Source organism: Callithrix jacchus, chromosome 12, assembly GCF_049354715.1.
Source record: "Callithrix jacchus isolate 240 chromosome 12, calJac240_pri, whole genome shotgun sequence".
In the NCBI taxonomy this organism is placed as follows: Eukaryota; Metazoa; Chordata; class Mammalia; order Primates; family Cebidae; genus Callithrix; species Callithrix jacchus.
In genome coordinates this window covers 23,164,950-23,185,050 of record NC_133513.1, presented here as the reverse complement: position 1 = coordinate 23,185,050, position 20,101 = coordinate 23,164,950, and the positions used below count along the sequence as shown (strand labels likewise).

At 43.6% G+C, this 20,101-nt stretch overlaps 1 protein-coding gene across 1 annotated transcript in view; it reads right to left on the bottom strand.

Moving 5' to 3' along the window:
- The window catches only part of OTOA (otoancorin), an 80,617-nt gene that overhangs the window by 22,514 nt on the left and 38,002 nt on the right, over nucleotides 1-20,101 (bottom strand). Inside the window, exons 15-21 of the mRNA XM_035267185.3 lie at nucleotides 17,931-17,989; nucleotides 17,625-17,742; nucleotides 14,210-14,283; nucleotides 10,540-10,675; nucleotides 8,817-9,007; nucleotides 6,636-6,729; nucleotides 1,303-1,432 (exon numbers count right to left, since the gene is read on the bottom strand). Of these exons, the coding sequence (XP_035123076.2) occupies nucleotides 1,303-1,432; nucleotides 6,636-6,729; nucleotides 8,817-9,007; nucleotides 10,540-10,675; nucleotides 14,210-14,283; nucleotides 17,625-17,742; nucleotides 17,931-17,989 (802 nt within the window). The remainder of the gene's footprint in view (nucleotides 1-1,302; nucleotides 1,433-6,635; nucleotides 6,730-8,816; nucleotides 9,008-10,539; nucleotides 10,676-14,209; nucleotides 14,284-17,624; nucleotides 17,743-17,930; nucleotides 17,990-20,101) is intronic.

Here is a 20,101-nt window from a genome sequence, read left to right as displayed (position 1 = left end):
ATGTGGTGGTGCATGACTGTAGTCCCAGCTACTTGAAAAATTGAGGTGGAAGGATCTCTTGAATCCAGGATGTCGAAGCCATAGTGAGCCATGATTGCACCACTGCACTCCAGCCTGGGTGACAGAGAGAGACCCTGCCTCTATAAAAATCAAATTTTAGGCTGGGCGAGGTGTCTCACCTCTGTAATCCCAGCACTGTGGGAGGCCAAGGTGGGTGGATCATCTGAGGCCAGGATTTCAAGACGAGACTAGACAACATGGTAAAACCCCATCTCTACTAATAATAAAAAAAATTAGCCAGGTGGAGTGGCACATGCCTGAAATCCCAGCTACTCAGGAGGCCGAGGCAGTAGAATTGCTGGAACCTGGGAGAAAGAAGTTGCAGTGGGCCAAGATCACACCACTGCACTCCAGCCTGGGTGACACAGCAGGACTCCATCTCAAAAAAAAAAAAAAAAATCAAATTTTAAAAGGATCTTATTAAGGATCTGCTACATGCAAGGCATTCTTATAAACATGTTTCTGGATTTAAACCCACTAATTCTCACAATAACCCAGCGAGATAGAGACTTTCATTATCCCCATTTGATAAAGAATGAAAACTGAGGCATACAGAGGTTAAACAGCTTACCCAAAGCCACACAGCCAGTAAGTGGCAGACTCAGGTGTGAAATCTACCCAGCCCAGCCCTATCACTGCCATGTTAAACCACTAATTCATGTTGGATTAAACCACGAATCCAAGTCAATCCTACTGAAATGTTTGTTACACCTATTTATTCACCAAACCTACTAGCCTGGATATGGATGAGTCATGATTCCAGGTCACTTTACAAAAGCGTAACTTTTTTTTTTTTTTTTGAGACAGAGTCTCACTGTCACCCAGGCTGGAGTACAAAGGCACCATCTCAGTTCACTGCAACCTTGCAACCTCTTCCTCCCAGGTTCAAGCAATCCTAGTGCCTCAGCCTCCTGAGTAGCTGGGACTACAGGCACACACCACCACACTCTGCTAATTTTTGTGATTTTAGTAGAAACAGGGTTTCACCATATTGGCCAAGCTGGTCTCGAACTCCTGACCTCAAGTTATCTGCCCACCTCAGCCTCACAAAGTGCTAGGATTACAGGCATGAACCACCACACCTGGCCCAAAATGTAATTATTTTGCCTATAGATTTTTGTCATTCTATTGCTCTGCAGACATTTAATCTAGTTCCCTGCATAAGGAGGCCTCTTGATTTCAGGGACCTTGCCTGAAACATTGCTAGCCCAGCACTGGTTCAGGTACCCTGGAAACACTCACCAGGCATAGGGTCAGAGCTAGGGAGCTTGTCACTGCCATTCTGAACAGATTCAAAAACAGCCCAGAGGAATTCTTTAGGGAGCAGGGTCCTGGCCATCTTGGAAGCTACTTGTAGAAGGATCTCAGGAAACTGTGTGCGAGAAGATAAAAGAAGAGGAATAATAATTAAAGCTCATTAAATACAAATTGAAATCAGAGTTGAAACTCACACCACTTACTATCTTCATTCTTTGATATAACAACTTCTCATATAAATCTAATCCCTAGTCCCACTAAAGTGGTCTCTATAAAGAATCCTATAAAATGATATTCAACCTCAATAATAATCCAATAAAGCCTAAATAACATAAGTACATCACTTTTCACCAGATTGTCAAAACTAAAATAAAGTTCTAATACTTAATGCTGGGCATATTCATTTTTCTGTGGGACTGTTAAATTGTGCACTATTAGCAAAGCAATCTGATGATATTGACAAAAAGTAGGTTTAGGCCAGATGCAGTTGCGTATACCTGTAATCCCAGCACTTTGGGAGGTCAGGGTGGGCAAATCACTTGAGGTCAGGAGCTCAAGACCAGCCTGGCCAACAGGGTGAAATCTCATCTCTACTAAAAATACAAATATTAGCCAGGTGTAGTGGCGCACATCTGTAATCCCAGCTACTGGGGAGCCTGAGATAGGGGAATCACTTGAACCCGGAAGGCGGAGGTTGCAGTGAGCTGAGATCATGCCACTGCACTCCAGCCTGGTGACAGAGCAAGACTCTGTCTCAACAACAACAAAAAAAACACAAAATACAAAAAGTAGCTGGGTGTGGTGGCATGCACCTGCAATCCCAACTACTCAGGAGGCTGAGGCAGGAGGATCACTTGAGCCCAGGAGGCAGAGACTGTAGTGATGGAGCATGTCACTGCACTCCAGCCTGGGTGATGGGAGTAAAACCCTGTCTCAAAAAAAAATCAAAAACGTAGATGTACCTACCCCTTTTTTGGCTTGGTGCTATTTCAAAATTTTTACTAAACTTTATATTTGATATAGTTTGGATGTGTATCTCACCCAAATCTCATGTTGAAATATAATCCCCAGTGTTGAAGGTGGGGTCCAGTGAGAGGTGATTGGATCATGAGGGCAGATTTCTCATGAAGGGTTAAATACAATCCCCTTGGTGCTGTCCTCACAATAGGGAGTGAGTTCTCTCAAGATCTTGTCTTTTAAATGCATGTAGCACCTCCCCCATCACTCTCTAGCTTCTGCACTAGCCAAGTAAGACGGCCCTGCTCCCCCTTTGCCTTCCACCATGATTGTAAGTTTCCTGAGGTCTTCTCAGAAGCTGGCAGATGCCAGCATCATGCTTCCTGCACAGTCTGCAGAGCCATGAACAATTAATCCTCTTTCTTTTTTTTTTTTTTTTCAGTCTCGCTCTGTCACCCAAGCTGGAGTACAGTCATGTGATCTCCATTCACTGCAACCTCCACCTCCTGAGCTCAAGCAATTCTCATGGCTCAGTCTCCTGAGTAGCTGGGATTAGAGGTGTGCACCACTGCGCCAGGCCAACTTTTTTTTTTTTTTTTTTTTGTAGTATAGACAGGGTTTCACTATGTTGGCCTGGCTGGTCTCAAACTCCTGGGTTCAAGTGATTCACTTGCCTTGGCCTCCCAAAGTGCTGGGATTATAGGTGTGAGCCACTGTACCTGGCCTTCTTTTCTTTTAATTTAACTTTGATTAAATTTTATTTAGTGGTACATATGCAAGTTTGTTACATAGGTAAGCTTGTGTCATGGAGGTTTGTTGTATGAATTATTTCATCACCCAGGTATCAAGCCTAGTACCCATTAGTTATTTTTCCTGATCCTCTCCCTCCTCCCACTCTTCACCCTCCAATAGGCCACAGTATCTGTTGTTTCCTTCTATGCGTCAGTGTGTTCTCACCATTGAGCTCCCACTGATAAGTATGAACATGAGGTATTTGGTTTATGTTCCTGCATTAGTTTGCTAAGGATGATGGCCTACAGCTCCATCCATGTCCCTGCAAAGAACATGTTCTCATTCTTTTTTATGGCTGCATAGTATTCCATGTAAACCTCCTTTCTTTATAAATTACCCAGTCTCAGGTATTTCTTTATAGCAATGCAAGAACTGCCTAACACAGGCCAGGTGCAGTGGCTCACATCTGTAATCCTAGCACTTTGGGAAGCCAAAGTGGGTAGATCACCTGAGGTCAGGGGTTCAAGATCAGCCTGGCCAACATGGTGAAACCTCATCTCTACAAAAAATACAAAAATTATCCAGGCTTGGTGGTGCATGCCTATAATCCCGGCTACTCAAGAGGCTGATGCAGGAGAACAGCTTGAACCCAGTAGGTGGAGGTTGCAGTGAACAGAGATTGTGCCACTGCATTCGAGCCTAGGTGACAGAGTAAGACTCCATCTCAAAAAAAAAATTGCCTACACAATATTTATCATGAAAAGAAAGTGCAGAAGGGTTGTCTCAACATTCTGGATGGAGACTAGCATTGAGGGAACTTAGGGAACTTTGGGTTGCCTTCAAGAAAGTGCCATTTCTCATCTAGAATGAATGCACTTTGCCAAGACTTGGGATATTATTGAGAGACCTGTCCAGGAGCCCAGGGAATTCATCAAGCCCTACAAAGAGCTATGCCTTACTGGGACCCAGCTCACCCAGAGAGAAAGTCTCTCAGCCTATGTAGCTTCCCTTTCAATCTCATCTTCAGAATTAGAGTCACAATGTAAGCCAGCAGTTCTTAAGCCGGGCTGTGCGTAAGAATCACCTGGGAATTCTACAGACAACCAGAGCCAGCCCCTAAAGATTCTGAGTCAGCTGATCTGGGGGGGGTACCATGGATTGGTCCATCTTGGAATCTCCCCAGGTGATTCTAATGTGCAGCTAAGGCTGAAAGCAACGGCTCTAAGACAGTTAACTTTTAGAAAGCAATGTGCATAGAAAAGTGAATGGTATTTTCCATTTCGTGTTTTTTAAAGAAGAGTATGTATATGCTCTTGTGTTTTTAGTAGACACGGGGTTTTGCCATGTTGGTCAGGCTTGTTATATAGGTATTTTCATACCTACATAAAACTTGTTACATAGGTATTCAGGATTTTTATGAAAGGATGCAGAAGAGATTGGGGACAGCAGTTGCCTCTGAAGAGGGAGGCTAGGGAACTAGAAGTCTGGGGTAGGAGGGAGACCTGCTTCTCATTCTATTACCTTTGGTGCAATTGGGCTTTGTTAACCAGGAGCATGTACTACTTGTTTTATTAAACATTTCCAGTAAAAAGAGTATACAGAATAATACAACAGAACACCCATGTCCTCGCAACCCAGCTTAAGAAATAAAACATCACAGTATAATTAATGTCTCTTCTTCACTCTTTGCCTTCCTCCTTCCCCAGAAGTAACTGTCACCCTGAATTTGGTATTCACTTTTACATTTCTCTTACATATAAACTTGGTTTGCATATGCTTTAAATTAATTCAGCTAGAATTTATTTATTTACTTTGTATCCTACTATGGATATTCTTTTGCAACTTGGGTCATTTTGTTTTGTTTTGGTTTTTTAACTCTATACTGTGTTTTGGAGATTTCAGTGTTGATACAAGACTTTTTCAATTTCAGAAGTTTACTTTTTTAAGATTAGATGGATATACGTATGTTCTCAATGATATGTGGGAGCTAAACTATGAGGACCCGAAGGCATAAGAATTATACAATGGACTTTGGAGACTTGGATGGAAGAGTGGGAGGGAGGTGAGGGATAAAAGACTGCAAATATGATGAAATGTATACTGCTCGGCTGATAGGTGCACCAAAATCTCACAAATCACCACTAAAGAACTTCCTTATGTAACCAGATACCATCATTACCCCAATAACTTGGGGAAACATTTTTTTTAAAATCTAAACATAAGAAAGAAAAAAAATTAGACAGATACATAACATTTGTGCATCAGGGCTGGGCATGGTGGCTCACGCCTGTAATCCCAGCACTTGGGAAGCTGAGGCGGGTGGATCACTTGAGGTCAGGAGTTCAAGACCAGCCAGGCCAACATGGTGAAACACTGTTTCTACTAAAAATATAAAATCCAGCAGAGCATAGTGGCAGGTGCCTGTATCCCAGCTACTAGGGAGGTTGAGGCAGGAGAATCACTTGAACCTGGGAGGTGGAGGGTGCAGTGAGCCAAGATGGTGCCACCGCACTCCAGCCTGGACAATAGAGGGAGACTCGATCTCAAAAATAAAATAATAAAATAAAAATAAACATTTGTGCATCAACTACTTATGACTATATGTTTGAACATCCAGAATATGATTTTACTGTGACTGGACTTCAGAATGTATGCTGTGCATGTGTGATCCTAGGTGAAATTCTGTGTGTTCAGGCCCTGCTAAGCATGTGTGACCATGTGCACCTTGCACCTACAAGGGCAGAAATGAGAGTGTGCAGATGTGCTTTGTGGGGAATTTGATTACTGTTCAGCAAACATTCGCTCCTTTATTTTCCTTACCCTCCACCTCCATGGAAGGAAACTCCTTCCTGCCCCATCAAAGTTGGGCTTGGTCATCTAACTTACTTTGGCCATTGGAGTGTGGCAGAAGTGATAGCATGCCAATTTCCAGCCTAGAGCAGAAGGAGAATTGTACTTATCCCATCCATTTTTGGTAGCTTCACACCTTCATGGTGAGAAGAACAAGTTCTAGAGCCTGGGCTCCAGAGACAGCCTTATGGAGCAGGGCTGTCCCAGTGACCCACAAATCAGGCAGCAAGAGATACATGAGAATTGTTCTATACCCTTGAGATGGTGTGGCTTTGTTATGCAACAAAAATAACCAATTCATGCTCGTTTTGCACGTCCCTTGGCCTAGACTGTCTAACTTCTGGAGCGTTACTCCAAGAAAAGTGCTGTGCCCAAATTTAATGGTCAGTAAAGACTTGTTATTGGATGAATGTGTTCGTACATGTGATTGCATACACTGAGAATACATGTGCATATGCACAGGGCACCGGCCACTGTAAGAGCCAGAACAGGTGTGCATGTGACATGCATACTAATAGCAGAGTGGTGGCTAAGTGACACCTATCTGCACACATCTGCCTAGAGGACCACACCAAAGGGCCTGAGTTCATTTAGCTGTGGCCTCACTCCTTTTTCCAGAACCTTTCACATCCTGGAATGGAGCTGGAAACCTCTTAGCTTTGAGGCAGGGAGGAAGCTTCCAGAACCATAGATAGCAGTAAACCCAATGGTGTATAACTAACCACACTTTCTTTCCCTTCAAACTCCTTCAGCCTTCTTAAGATGGAGCACAACATTACCTTTATGGCTATAGAGCTTAATTCATCTCCTGAGAAAAGTACTAGAAAGGGTCCCAAGTCCTTCGTGGTCTCAGCTGTCCAGTATTGAGGGAGTCTAAAAAGAGATAATAGCCAGTAAAGTGAAAAACCATGCTGTGGTAAACATCTGTTGCCTTTTCCCTAGCATCCTTTTCTTTCAGGAATAGATTATCTTATACTTAGAAAAGCTGTCAATCACATGATCCCATTTCCTTGACCAAGTAAATTGGCATGTGATGCAGGCTGACCAATCAGAGTCATCCCTGGGAATTTTGATGGAACTATCAGAGAAATTATCTTTTCTCTGGTACCTCTGGCAGTAAAGAGGATATTGGAGGACATTCATATAACCAAGTGGAAAAAATAAAGACCACACCAAGGAACAGCTGAGGGACTGGAGGAACGTATTCCTGATGATGTCATTTGGGACCCTGGATTCAGCCGTGCCTGAAGACCACCCATGGAGTTTTCCATCACATTCCATTCCTGAATTCAATACATTCCCATTCTCTTCAGTTTGAATTGAACTACTGAAATTCTGCCATTTACATAACAGTGTTTCCTTCCTCCCCCTCCTCAATAGAATAGCAATGATACGTTTCCTCCTTTCAATTTGCCATAACAGTCTTCTCTGAGAATAAGAAAGAAATTTTCTCTTGAATTTGGCAGGATAAAATAAAAGCACTGACCCAGAATCCACTGTTATTCTTATATAGACCATAAATGCCTACAGTGAAAAGCATTACACTATCTTTGGTGACATCTCTAAAGGAGGTCTGCCCAATTAGCAGTGACAGCTGGTGTGAATGCAAAATCATACAGCCACTTTGGAAGACATTTTGGTGATTTCTTGCAAAAGCAAACATGATTTTGCCATATAGCCCAGCAAACACACACTTTGGTGTTTATGCAAAGGAGTTGAAAGCTTATGTCTACATGAAAACCTGCATACGGATGTTTATAGCAGCTTTATCCATAACTTCCAAAACTTGGAAGCAAATGAGATGTCCTTCTGTGGGTAAATGGCTAAATAAACTGTGGTTCATTAAGACAATGAAATATTATTCAGCACTAAAAAGAAATGAGCTATCAAGCCAAAAAAACACCTGGAGAAAACTTAAGTGCATATTAGTAAAAGAAATCTATCTGAAAAAGCTACCTACTGTATGATTCCTAATATGTGATATTCTAGAAAAGGCAAAAGTTATCAGTGAATGAGGAGTGATGGAGGAATGAACAGAAAAAGCCCGGAAGGATTTTTAGGGCAGTGAAAATACTCCATATGATACTATAACAGTGAATACATGTTATTATACATTTGTCTGAACCCAAAGTATGTAAAGCACCAAGAGTGAACCCTAATGTAAAATATGGACTTTGGGTGGTAATGAGAATCCAATGACAATAATGTCAACATAGGTTCATCAGTTCTAATAAACGTATAACTTTGGTGGGGGATATTGATCATGGGGAGCTTACACATGCATGGGGACAGAGGGAGATGGGAAATCTCTATCATCTCAATTTTTCTGAGAACCTAAAACTAGTCTTAAAAATAGTCTCTAGGATCAGGCACGATGGCTCATGCCTGTAATTCCAGCACTGTGGGAGGCTGAGGTGGGTAAATCCTTTAAGCCCAGGAGTTCAAGACCCACCTGGGCAACATGGTGAAATTCTATCCCTTAAAAAAATACAAAAATTAGCTGGGTATAATGATGTGCACCTGTGGTCCCAGCTACTCAGGAGGCTGAGGTGGGAGGATCACCTGAGCCCAGGGAGATTGAGGCTGCAGTGAGCTATTATTGTGCCACAGCACTGCAGCCTGGGTGACAGAGGGAGACCCTGTATCAAAAAAAAGAAAAGTCTTTAATAATAATACCACCACCTTGCATCTGTAAAGAACCATCTTTTCCAAATTTTCCCTTTCATATGCCAAGCCATGTAAGTAACAACTCTGAGATTTGTAGGGCAGCTAACTATTGATTCTACTTTACAGCAAATCTGAAACCAAAAGAAGAAAGGTCACATTTCCAAAATAAGCGTAAGAATTTTATCTCATCCTAAGCCAGAGACTTCTGTTTGCAGGGCAGGAGACCCAAGGTTGGGTGTCCCTCCCACAGAGCATACCACACCCCCAAAAGCCAATCACCAGCCGCTCCTCACCCATACTGTCCCAGGAGCTTGAGCCTCACTGCAGCCTTTTGCTCGGGGTTGAGGTCTGGGCAGTCTCTGAGGCCGTGCAAAGCAGTGGCCCAGGCCCTAGGGGAGATCCCCCTGTTGATGATGGCTGCCGGCAAGTGACAAAGCAGATTCCCCACGATGTCCACAGTGTACTCATCAGCAATGGAGTCATCCTGAACCCAACAAGTGGAGTCAATGGGCAGTTCCAGCAGGGCATAAGATCATGAGCCATTAGACACACATCCTGGGGGCTGGACACTGTGGCTCACGCCTATAATCCCAACACTCTGGGAGGCCAAGGTAGGTGGATCACTTGAGGCCAAGAGTTTGAGACCAGCCTGGCCAACAGGGTAAACCCCCATCTAAAATACAAAACTTAGCCAGTCATCGTGGTACATGCCTGTTGTCCCAGCTACTTGGGAGGCTGAGGCACAAGAATCACTTGAACCCAGGAGGCAGAGGTTGCAGTGAGCCAAGATCATGCCATTGCACTCCAGCCTCCAGAGGAAAACTCTGTCTCAAAAAAAAAAAAAGTTCCAATCCCAAACTTCTTAAAGATTTCAGGATCTGAATTATCTACCCTGTAATGGATTCTAGAGATGGAATGAGACCTGATCTTCCCCAGGGAGGCAGGCCTCAGATATCTGGGAAACCCTAGCTTGGCACACAAGGAGCACTCAGTAAATGAGCACTGCTGTCATTGTTATTGCTCTGAGAATATTCCAGAGTTCAACCACCGTTATACTATTAGCACCACAAAAATAAAAACAGCACTTCAAAGTTTGTATGGCACTCAAAAGCCTTCAAAGCTCTTTTGCACTTTCACAAAATGACAAAAATTGTTGACATTTATTGTGTGTTTCCTATGTGCGGGCACTGTCTGAGTATCTATGGGTCTCAATCTATTCATCTTCAAAGTAACTGTAAGAAGTAAGTACTACTATTATCCATTTTTTAAGGATAAAGAAACTGTCAGCTAGTGGCAAGGCTAGGATTCACCCCCAGACACTCTGGTCTTTTAGCCTTTACATTAAATAATACATTGCCCATTTCATGTTCTAAATACTCTATGAGAAGGCTGGGCACAGTGGCTCATGCCTGTAATCCCGATATCTTGGGAGGCCGAGGTGAGTAGATTACCTGATGTCAGGAGTTCGAGACCAGCCTGGCCAACATGGTGAAACCCTGTCTCTACTAAAAATACAAAAAATAGCCGAGTGTGGTGGTCTCGGCTACTTGGGAGGCTGAGGCAGGAGAATCACTTGAACCTGGGAGGCAGAGGTTGCAGCGAGCTGAGATCACACCACTGCACTCCAGCCTGGATGACACAGTGAGACTCTGTCTTAAAAAAAAAATACTCTATGAGGGATGTGCTATTACACCTACCTTACAGATGAGGAGACTGAGGCTCAGGGAGGGAAGATGATTTGCCCAAAACCACATAACCAATCACTGGCACCCAGACTCTAGGTACGGGCTCTTTCCATTCCTCAAGAGTAGCCTCCCCTCCTTCGGGCCCTGGGCCAGAAGTCTCCAGAACGACCAAGATTGTTCCAACCAGCAGCTTTAGAGTCAGCTTCAAGACCCACAAGTCAGACTTCTGGCCACCATAGCAGGCTCAAGATCCCAGACAGATCCCTCACAGGGCTCCCCAAGATGGCCACAGACATCTAGAAGGGAGGGGACACCCAGGAAGTTTTCTTACCAGGCACTGCTGCACTTTCCTGAGGACTGAAGTCTTTTTGTGAGAATCTAAAACCAAGGAGTCCAACCAGCTCTTCCCCAGGCTGATCAGAAAGGGTACACACTGGGAGGCTGGGACAGAAGCCAGGTAGCGGGCCCTGGAGAGAGATGGGGAGAACGAAAGGAGAAAGAACTGGCTGCTTGCTATTGACCCCTAAAATCAGGGTCCACATGCCCAAGAGTTCATCCCAGGGACATTCTTTAAATATGTGTTCTCCCCAGTGATGCTGTGGCTCCCTGTGGCAGGTAGCAAGCCTCCCATCCATCATGCTTCTCTTCTATGGGTAGGAACAAATTTCCCATTATGCTCCTCTTCTGTGAGTGGGCAACACACTTCCCATCATGCTCTTCTTCTATGGATGGGAACAAACTTCCCATCATGCTTCTCTTATATTAATGAGCAACAAACTTCCCATCACGCTCTCTTTCTATGGGTGAGAACAAATTTCCCATCATGCTTCCCATCATGCCCCAGAGCATTGATCAGAGAATGGGTTCTCCATAAACATGTTAATTGATGGACTAATTGAGGGAAGATGAAAAAGAAAGGAAAAAGTAGGTGAAGAAAGAGACAAGAGAGAGAATAAGTAGAAGGTGAGAAAGAAAGGTAAGAAAAAGAGAGTACAAAGAGAAATTCTGTCATCTCCAGTCTAGAACTCTGCCTTCAGCTCTTGACCCTTCAACTCTTGACCATGTATTCTCAACAGGGCCAATGTCACCTTCAAGAAGGAGAAACTGGTTTGGATGGGGGGTAAAAAAGATTTAGTTACGACAATGATCTTTGACCCACTGAAGCTCAACCCTACTCAAAATACTTTTCGTCAGTGTATAATTTCTTTGACTTAGGAGAAATTAAAATTTTCTCCTTTGGAAGGCAATAAGAAAAGTTGAGAAAGGCTGCATGAAACCCATCTGGCCTACTCAACCCCACCACTCAACTGTTCCAAAACCAGATTCAACATCTTCCCCGAAACATGTTCTTCCGCCTCTGTGCTAACCCACACTCCTTTTTTTCTTTATCCCAAGACTGTCATTGCTATCTCCTCAGTATTATTCAAATCTGTTCTCACTTATGGCCAGGTACAGTGGCTCACACCTGTAATTCCAGCACTTTGGGAGGCCAAGATGGGTGAATCACCTGAGATCAGGAGTTTGAGACCAGCCTGAGCAACATGGTAAAACCCCATCTCTACCAAAAATACAAAAAATTAGGGAGGCATGGTTGCATGCACCTGTGGTCTCAACTACTCCAGAGTAGTTGAAGTGGAAGAATCACTTGAACCTGGGAGGCTGAGGTCTCAGTGAACTGAGATCGCACCACTGCACTCCAACCTCAGTGACAGAATGAGACCCTGTCTCAAAACAACAACAACAACAAAAGATCTATTCTTACTTCTCCATTCCCAGTATTACTGTCTTATTTATTTCTTCATTCATCCAACAAATATCTACAAGGCATCTACAGTAAGCTAAGCACTGTTCTGGGCACCAAATACAACAATGAACAAGACACAAGTGGTCCTGCATTCGTGGTGCTTAGTTCTAGTAGGGAGAAGAAACACAGAAACCAATGAATAAAACATTTCACTTCAGCTATTAATAAATGTAAGGAAGAAGGCTGGGTGGGGCGACTCACACCTGTAATCCCAGCACTTTGGGAGGCTGAGGCAGGTGGGTCTTCTGAGGTCAAGACTAGCCTGGCCAACAAGGTGAAACCCTGTCTCTACCAAAAAATATAAAAATTAATCAGGCATGATGGCACATGCCTGTAATCCTAGCTACCGGGGAGGCTGAGGTGGGAGAATCGCTCAAACCCAGGTGGCGGAGGTTGAAATGAGCCAAGATCACACCACTGCACTCAAGCCTGGGTGACAGAGTAAGACTCTGTCTCAAAAATTAATTAATTAATTAATTAATTAATTAATGTAAGGAAGAAAATAAAATGGCTCTGTAAAAGAGAATGACGATGGGGGTAATCAAACAAGCCCCTTCTAAGGCAGTTCTATTTGAGCTGAGACATGAATGAGTGGAAGAAATGCCATGCCAAGATCTGGGTTACTGAAATAATCTGCTGCCTCCCTTCCTTCCATTCAGCCTCCCTGCATTCTATCATCCATATGCGTAGAGGATATAATCTTTCTGAAATATAAATCTGATGGCTGCACACAGAATATGAGTGAAACACCTCACTTCGCAAAGCCCCCATGATCTGATGTCCCTTACTCCTCTGGCTTTCTCTCCCCTATCTACTCTGAAGATACACCCCCATGTGTATACATCCCCACATTCCCAGAGTGCTTTGCTTTTCTTACCCACTGCTGAACTTGACATCCCCACTCCACTGCCTGGAATGTTCATCTTAAACTCTCTATCCAGCATGAGTTCAGTCTCCCCTGTTTCTCCAGTCTGTAGGTGATATTCCCTCCCCTATGCCCAGTGCTCATTATCCATCCCCTTTGCCTCTCCTTTGGAAGGCAATGAAAAAGTTAACAAAGGCTGCATGAAACCCATCTGGCCTACTCAACCCCACCACTTGACTGTCCCAAAACCAGATTCAACATCTTCCCCAAAAATATGTTCTTCCGCCTCTGTGCTAACAGAGGTGTGTAACATCACCTGGCTTTCTTGGAAAGCATCTGGTTTTTCTTGGAAAACACCCTCCCTCACTGTAGGTCCTTGTGTTTTCTCTCCAGCTCCAGGGGTGCAATAGAGATCGAAGTTAGTCAAAGTTACACATCCTCCCAACCTCACTGACTGGTTCAAGAAAAACAAATTTGTCCAATTAAGATCAATGAGAGTCAAACCCAAGATGTGTATTGAGAATGATGGGTAAAGAATGTTTTTCTCGTTTCCCTGAATATGAAGCTGGGAAAATTTAACCTTAGATCTGCCAGGGTTCCCACAGAGAAAGAACTTGCCTGATAGTGAAGCCAACAGAGAAAAGCTGGAACAAGAGACAAATGACATCATTTGAACCTCTAGATTCAACCATGCCTGAAGTCCCTCTCTGAACTTTACAGTTACCCGAATCAAAAATTCCCTTTTACTGCAAGCCGGTTTTTCAGTTCTGTCATTTTCAATCAAATATCAATCTGATATTATAATTGACTTCATGCTTGTCTATTCTCTCTCCCACCATGAGATTATAAGGTCTTATAAAAAGAAAATTCAGGTATCTGAGAAATAGCACACAGTAAGTACTCAATGAACATTTTTTTGAATGAATAAAGACAATAAGAGCAAAAGAAGGTAGAGGGAAATAAGGAGAGAAGGAGAGAAACAATGTCCAGATCATAAAAAGCAGGGCTGTCCTGCAGGCCTGAAAGCTCACACATGCCAGGAGAAATGCCTACTGCTCCCATCAGCCCTGATTCCCGTGGAGCCTGGCACAGCCGCAAAGTCAGGCCAGCTGGGACCTGCTTCACTGACACTCATTCAGGCTTGGGTTGCTTTGGCTTGGTTTTTACATAACAAGAAAAGCAACAGGGTGACCTCAAGGGCTTCACTGTCTAAGGCACGCTTCATTCTGCCTCTGGTTCCTCAAGAAAACCCAGTGGGGAGAAAATCACTTTGACTTCAGTGATTCCCACGGAACCTACTGTGCCAGGAAGTGGGGGCTTATGTTCACTTACGGGAGTGCAGCCAAGAGGAAAGGTGGCATAGACAACCTGGAAACTTCCCAGTATTTCCACGCCAAACAATTAACCTGAAAGATTAAGCATTTCTGGGGATTTCGTGCAGTAAGAAGAGCAAACACGGATAGTGCTTTCCTTGTGCTATTGAGGCACTATTCTAAGTGCTTCATATGTGTTCACTTATGCAATAGAGTACTCTATGATGTGGGTACCACTACTGTGCCCAGTGTATGGATGAGAACATTAAGGCAATAACAAACATGAACACAGACATTTAACTAGGAGAATGCTCATCACAATTTTGTTTGTATCTGCAAGAAAGGGAGATATAATTTTAACATTCCTCAGTAGGGGATTGGTTAAGTAAAATATGGTATATACATACAATGGAATAGTGCACCTACTTTGTTTTAATAAGGTAGATTTATATATATTGATACTAAATGATGTCTGTGCTATTTTATGCATGTGCATATATATAGTTAAACTATATTACATTATATAGTTATATATCATGTAAAAATCACAAATGAGCTCATATTATACACACTATTCTGTTAAACTATATATAGTTTATATGTATAACTATGCATATAGTTATAGTTATATTTAATTATACATAGTTATATATAGTTATATAGATAGCTTAACTATATATAGTTAACTATATATAGCTTAGCCATATAGATAGTTAAACAGAACAGTGTGTATAGTATGAGCTCACTTACGGGTTTTTTGGTTTTTTTTTAATTTGAGACAGAGTCTCGCTCTGTCACCAAGGCTGGAGTACAGTGACGCAATCTCAACTCACCACAACCTCTACCTTCCGGGTTCAAGCAATTCTCCTGCTTCAGCCTCCTGAGTAGCTGGGATTACAGGCACCTGTCACCACAAATGGCTAGTTTTTTTTTTTTTTTAGTAGTAGAGATGGGGTTTCACCATGTTGGCCAGGCTGGTTTCAAACTCCTGACCTCAAGTGATCTGCCCACCTCAGCCTCTCAAAGTGCTAGAATTACAGGCATGAGCCACTGCACCCAGCCCACTTGTGGTTTTTATATTACACATAAGTATATATGTTTTTTAAAATTTTGTTTAGAGATAGAGTCTCACTCTGCCACCCAGGCTGGAATGCAGTGACTCAATTATAGCTCACTGTAGCCTTGAACTCCTGAGTTCAAGTGATCCTCCTGCCTCAGCTTCCCAAGTAGCTAGGACTACAAACATGTGCCACCACACCGGGCTAATTTTTGTATATTTTGTAGAGATAGAGTCTTGCTACACATTGCCCACGTTGGTTTCAAATTCCTGTCCTAAAGTGATCCTCCCACCTCAGCCTCCCAGAGTGCAGGAATTACAGGCATGAGTCATTGCACCTGGCCTATATTTTATATATAAAATAAAACTCTCAAAAATGAGAGCAAACTGTTCTTTATAGTTACCTCTGAAACATGGTTCAAACACCTCAGTGACATTTTGGACCAGATACCTCTGTGTAGTGATGCTGTCTTATGCATTGTAAGATGTTGAGCCGCATCCCTGGCCTCTACCCATTAGATGCCAGTAGCTCTGCTCCAGTTGTGACAAGCAAAAGTGTTTGCAGACATAGCCAAAAGTCCCCTAGGAGGCCAAAATGGTACTCTGTTGAGAACAAGTGCTCTAGGAAAAATTTGGGGAAATTTTACTTTCTCTATTTTTTTTTTTTGTAATAATTATGTTTTCAGGATAGGTGTGGTGGCTCATAACTGTAATCCCAGCACTTTAGGAGGCTGAGGCTGGTGGATCACTGGAGGTCAGGAGTTCAAGACCACCTGGCCAAGATGGTGAAACCCCGTCTCTACTAAAAATACAAAAAATTAGCCAGGTGTGGTGGCGGGAGCCTAGAATCCCAGCTATTCGGGAGGCTGAGGCAGGAGAATCACTTAAACCTGGGGGTGGAGGTTGCAGTGAGCCGAAATTGAACTACTACATTCCAGCCTGGGCAACAGAGAAAGATCCTGTCTCAATAATAATGATAATAATAATAATGTGTTTTCAGTAAAAATATAAATGAGAAAGGCAAAGTTTCTAATTAACTGGTATTTGAAGGCTCTGAGAACTGGAAGCCTAGGGAAGCACCTTTGTTAGGGCAAACCTTCCTGCTCGAACATGTAGGTCTTCCTCAAAGCAGGTCTGGCCTCCATCCAGTTGCTCAATTATTGGCTTGTCCACCTGGGCAGGTCTTTTAATATAGTTCAGTGGTTTGTACTGGCAAATTGATTAAAAATGCAAAGACTCAGGCCTCACCCCTTACCTACTATATGTAAAACTCTGGGAGTGGGGCCCCAATTTGTGTTTTAACAGCCTTCCAGACAATGCTGATGCAAGCTCAGCTCTGAGAATCACTAACAGAATTAACAGTCCAAGAGAATGACAGAGCTTCATTAAAACTTTACATACTCCTCTATTGATCTCAAAGGATTACACACCAAGCACTCTATGCTTCCTGGTTTTCTGGGAGATAATTTACTCTTTGGAAAGTCTTCATTCTGGTCTGAAACACAAGGCCAGAGTTGAGAAGATGCCTTTTATATCCATTACAGGAGTCTGTAAGCCAATGGTTCACACCAAAAGTTCAAATGTTGCAAGGCCTGTGTTTACTAGCTTAGACACTGAAAAATCGGTCACTGGCTGGGCTCAGTGGCTCATGCCTGTCATGCCAGCACTTTGGGAGGCTGAGGCAAGAGGATCACTTGAGCCCAGGTGTTTGAGACCAGCCTGGGCAACATATCAAGACCCCAACTCTACGAAAAATAAATAAGTTAGTCAGGCATGGTGATGTATACCTTTAGTCCTAGCTACTCAAAAGGCTGAGGTGGGAGGATCGCTTGAGCCCAGGAGGTTGAGGCTGCAGTGAACCATGATCGTTGCACTGCACTCCAGCCTGAGCGACAGGGCAAGATCCTGTCAAAAAAAAAAAAATCAGTTACTGCTTCTAGTGCCCCCAAAGGGTTAAACAGCCTCCATAGTCTTTTGGAAAATGAAGTTTTAAGTGAGAAAGCAAATGCTCTCAGAGTACTGTTTGCATTCACAGCTACTCCTGGAAAGTGTTGGAATACTAGCTGAAGGATTATCTTCCATCCCAGGAGAGTGTAATTATGAACATGCAAAATACTATCCCTTATGAATATATTTTAAGCTTCAACTTTGAGAATGGAATAATCAATCTGTTGATACTTTGGCTGTAGAGATGTGGGTATTTGGAGCTGTTTAAAAAGAAACTGGAAAAAAAAACCTGGCTCAATCTTTGGCCCCAAGTCATTACTTGTGTCTGAGTAATTCTGGCATAAAGATCTTTAGATGCCATAGCCAATGCCGGCCCAGTGACTGGGGAAGGGAGAGAGAATTAGAAGCTAGAAAATGCTTTAAACGATACCTGATATGGTGAAAGCAGGGCGAAGTTGTTCTGAAAATCCTGGAAATGGGCCAGAAAGAAGTCAGTGCTCATGGCATCAATGTGTGAGCAGGTCACACCTTTCACCAGCTGCCCAGCACTAGAAAACAAAACAAGGGACTCGGGAGAGGAAGGGGGTGGGGAGGAGAGGAAAGAAAGAGCAGGAGAAGGCAGACGTGATCAAACACATGCTACAGACGTGACTGCCTAACTCTCCCTCCTGGGAAAGTAGGCTCCTCTGGCAGAAGGAAGCCTGTTTGGCACCCAGGCTAAGTTATGTTGTCCTACCTCAGAAGCTCCTCAGGTCTTCTGGTGGTCTTTAACAGAAGGTCATACAGGAACAGAGCCTGAGAGAAGAGAATGATCGACAGCACTGATGGCACACTCAGCGTGTGCCCAACACTGTGAGGCCCTATCAGGAAGGCGCTCCACAATCCCATTTTACAGATGGGGAAATGGAGGCTTCACAGGTTATGTCAGTTACCTAGGACCAGACCATTGCTAAGTGGCAGTGTCAAGATTTGAACCGGTGTCAGGTAATTCCAGAACCCTGCTCTCACACGCCAGGTGATTCCCTATACTCCATGAGGTGGATAAGAAGCAAAGATGTTGGTGGCAGGGCTGGAGTTTTACATCCTGTGCTTTATGAAGCTGCTGACCAGCTGAGAACTCCCTGTGACTCCTATTTACATGTGCACCTGCCAGGTCCTGAACACCAGGCATCCCAGAATAGACCAGAATGGGCTAGAAAGCACTAGCAATAAAGTACCTGCAGCCAGCAGCATGCACCCGCTTCCAACCACTCCCAGATGAGCACTCTAGAACAATGCCAAGTAGACAGGGGAGTCATTTGTTTTAAGGAACATAATTTTACAGAATCCCTAACTTGCAGATGCAATCAAGTACTACATTTGTCTATTTTATAGACTCTGAAACTTTGGGCATCATTCCCCAAACAGAATAAATTATGAGCTAGCATTAGACATGGTAGCTGAGAGCCATAAAGCAGCACAAAAGCCCAGGCAAAAGGAGCAGGTGATGGAGAGAAGTTCTGGATGCTGTGTGTGGCCCCAGAGATTTCCTTGGGCACGGGGTCAAATTCTGGGACCCTCCTATGGCCTTCCGCATCTCAGGAAATGGCAATCCATCAGCCCAGTGGCTGCGACAAAAGTATCTTTTTTTTTTTTTGAGACGGAGTCTTGCTCTGTTGCCAGGCTGGAGTACAGTGGGGCGATCTCAGCTCACTGCAACCTCCGCCTCCTGGGTTCAAGCAATTCCCCTGCCCCAGCCTCCTGAGTAGCTGGGACTACAGGCATGTGCCACCATGCCCAGCTAATTTTTTGTATTTTAGTAGAGACAAGTTTCACCATGTTGGCCAGGATGGTCTCAATCTCCTGACCTTATGATCCACCTGCCTCAGCTTCCCAAAGTGCTGAGATTTCAGGCATGGACCACCATGCCTGGTGGAGACAAATGTATCTTGAAGTTTTTGGTGGCAGGATATATTTTCCAAAATAAAATGATTGGTCGGGCACCCTAGCCACACCTGTAATCCCAAGTCTTTGAGAGGCCAACACAGGTGGATCACTAGAGATCAGGAGTTTGACACCAGCCTGGCCAACATGGTGAAACCCCATCTGTATAAAAAAAAATACATAAATTAGCCGGGCATGATAGCGTGTGCCTGTAATCCCAGCTACTCAGGAGGGAGAGGCACGAGGATTGCTTGAACTCAGGAGAAGGAGGTTACAGTGAGCCAAGATTGTGCCACTGCACTCCAGCCTGAGCTACCAAGAGATTCTGCCTCAAAAAATAAAATAATAAAATGGTTGCCACTGTCACTAAATTTAGAGGTGGTTTGTGACACAGCAATAGGTCACTAAGCCATCATCCAGCCTCATGAGAGACTCTGAGCAAGAGGCCCTGGAACAGACAGGGATTTGTGTCTATTTCATTCACTTTTACACTCTCAGCACTGTAAACAGCACCTGGCGCATTGTTGAGCAGTGCTTGATAAACATTTGCTGGGTGCATGTAATGAAGACTGACTGAATGCAAAGGAAATCAAGGACAATACTAAGACAGAGCATCCACTTCAACAGCACCATCCCCCCAAGCAGCCTCAATGCTGGCAGCATTTAATAATACACATCACAGCCATTAATATTTATAGCACACAGCCCAGCTGGCATACACCAGTGACCTTCATTTTATTATCAAAATTAGCCCCATTTTGCACACAAGAAAACTGAGGCCATGGAAGGAACTTCTCCAAAGCTAATAAATAAGTGGGAGCCAGAATTCATGCTAAGGTCTTGTCTAACTCTTTTTTTTTTTTTTTAAGCGACAGGGTCTTGCTTTGTTGCCCAGACTGGAGTGCAGTGGCATGACCATAGCTCACTGCAGTGTGGAACTCCCAGGCTCAAGCGATTCTCCTGTCTCAGCCTCCTGAGTAGCTG